At 48.0% G+C, this 2,549-nt stretch overlaps 1 protein-coding gene across 1 annotated transcript in view; it reads left to right on the forward strand.

Moving 5' to 3' along the window:
• Window positions 1-479, forward strand: part of LOC104496973 (ly6/PLAUR domain-containing protein 3-like) — a 2,028-nt gene extending 1,549 nt beyond the window's left edge. The window contains exon 3 of the mRNA XM_010140176.1: window positions 274-479. Coding sequence (XP_010138478.1) covers window positions 274-479 — 206 coding nt within the window. The remainder of the gene's footprint in view (window positions 1-273) is intronic.
• The last annotated feature ends 2,070 nt before the right edge of the window (window positions 480-2,549 follow it).

Consider the following 2,549-nt stretch of genomic DNA (forward strand, 5'->3'; position numbering starts at 1 on the left):
CTGCTGAGGAGGTGCAGAGGGGTGCAGGTGACCGTGACTGTGCAGGTGACACATCACCGTGGCTCTGTTCTAGGTGGCGTTATGAAGTCCTGTTCGTTCAGGTCCTTCTGCGAGCGGGCAAGGAGGGACGGCTCCAGAGCGCCCGGAGTGAGCGTTCAGTGCTGCTACTCAAACAACTGCAACGCAAGAAGCCTGGCTCCGAGAGGAGGAGGTGCAGAGGGGTGCAGGTGACCGTGACTGTGCAGGTGACACATCACCGTGGCTCTGTTCTAGGTGGCGTTATGAAGTCCTGTTCGTTCAGGTCCTTCTGCGAGCGGGCAAGGAGGGACGGCTCCAGAGCGCCCGGAGTGAGCGTTCAGTGCTGCTACTCAAACAACTGCAACGCAAGAAGCCTGGCTCCGAGAGTCACCACCCCGGCGAGCTGCTTCCCTCTCCTCGTCTTTACGTTGCTGTGGCACCCGCTGTTGAAGCTGACATGAGGGGGGAAGAAAGAGCATCCGCAAGCAATAAGTCTGCGTTCTCAGAAAGGGACGATCACATTTCCTAATCGCGTTACTCCGTGTACCGTCTCTCTCGGTAGGCAAACAGCAGTAGGCAGACCTGACGTGTTCAGCTAAAAACCGCTCCAACTGCTAAATACATCCTGACCTATATGTAAGAAACGCTGCCCTCTTGATGTTGATTGAGCAAATATGTAACGTTTTCCTACATTTTAGAGAGTATGTGTAAAGGAAGGAGAAATCTGAGCTGCAGGTAGCATTGTGGTAGGGTAGAGGACCAGTATCGTCCACGTGCTGTTTACTCTTCGCAGCCATTCCACAGCAGGCTAAAATTTTCAAGCATTAAGAGACTGAAAATCCTAGCAAGCAAATTAATCTTTCAGAGAACGTTTGCAAGCTGGACCAAGCCAGAAAACTTGAAATGCGGATGATTTAGGATTAGTACAAACCGGTAAGAGAAGGCCGTTAAGAGAACAGTGCGCGGAGGTAAGTTATGTTACATATATTTCCTGGAAAAAGCCACGCCTCCGGTCTTCTCTTTTCTGACCCTTTGTGAATCTTACCATGACATTGGAAAAAGAAAAAAAAAAAGAGCTGGGAAGCTGTCTTGAACTGGTAACGCTCCTTCCAAAGACCAGCCCGTTCTATTTCTACTGCTGGTTTTGAGGACAAGTGGTTAATCCCTGTCTCGTAGGCAAAGGCTTGAGTAATAACATTTTTGTTTATCCAAATTCTTCTTGCAGTTTCAACAATGTAGTTAATTCTTCGCTGTCCTAAGCTTCATTCTTTGAGAGGAAGAGTAGGTATCTCCCCCTTCAAGGACGTGATTGAGTTGACCTGCCATGGTTTATACACTCTTCTCATATTGCAAAGTGAATGAAATTCCTTGGAGATCTTTGGAGATGTAAGGAACTAAATCCATATTTTTAGTAATGCCATTCGTTGCAGTCTTAGCAAGTGAGTGACCCGGAGTGGCCACAGCGTAGGAGGCACCGTGCGTCGCTAGCTACGGGCTGACGGTCCTTCAACGGTGGTTGTGCCGAGGAATGCGTGATGTGGTAGCACTAAGCAGGTCTTGGGTCTGTGATACTGGAGAGCAGGGTGGTACCTCCTTGCATCAAAACTCAGAGAGACTGACAAGCAGATGAGTGATATTTGTAGATTTTAATGCCCAGCTGTGATGATCTGGTCTAGTCTCTGGCACACAACATGCTTAGGACTGACTTAAAGTCCCGCTGGTGTGATTGCAGTAGAGGTGGTCTTTCAAGTTCTAGTTTTAGTTGCCCATTTGGAAAAAGATTTGGTCGTCAAGTTCATGGAACTCACAAAATATGTGGCAAAGTAGTTTTTCCTCTAGCTTTATGTTGTGACTTTTTTTCAGTATAATTCTTTGACAAGTAAATCCCAGGTACCGTGTCATAGAATTCTGCACGTGCACAGGAATTCCAAGAAGGCTGCAGGCTCTAGAGAGCTTCGAGTGAAAGCAGTGAGACCTCCCCGTAGAACAGGACCCCAGCCCGCTTTGTAGCTGCTGCCTGTCACAGGGACCAAGCTGTCTCCTTGTTTTATTGTCCTTCCCCCTCTGCCGAGATCCTTTCATCACCTCGTGTAGATGGTGGCTCCAGACTGGGACTCTTCTGGGGGTTTGTTCGAGTGGGCTCTGGTCTGGGTGTAGCGGCTCGGCCAGGTCTGATAGAGCTGGTGAATAGCGATTGCAGCAGTGCAGCCGATCTTGGCTGCGAACGCTGATGTACAATTAAACGTCTGTGTAAAGATAAAGTTGGTTTAAGTATTTTTTTGTTTCATTCGCAGCTTGAATCGCTCCCTTCCATCTGTTCTGCTAGAGGAGACATCTATTGGTTGTCTCTTTTGTTTCTGATTGTTCTGTAATGGTTAGTCTGTATGGAATGTCATCTCTATGTATGCTCAGTGCATTTCCTTAATGAGAAAATAAAATACATGCAGTGGCTGACAGTGTCTCTCTGTAAACAAAACCTCATCGTTTAACTGGGATTTCCGGTTGCATCGGCGGTCCGTTGTTCCGCAGGC

The sequence above is a fragment of the Buceros rhinoceros genome, unplaced genomic scaffold, assembly GCF_000710305.1.
Source record: "Buceros rhinoceros silvestris isolate BGI_N320 unplaced genomic scaffold, ASM71030v1 scaffold9647, whole genome shotgun sequence".
Classification (NCBI taxonomy): Eukaryota; Metazoa; Chordata; class Aves; order Bucerotiformes; family Bucerotidae; genus Buceros; species Buceros rhinoceros.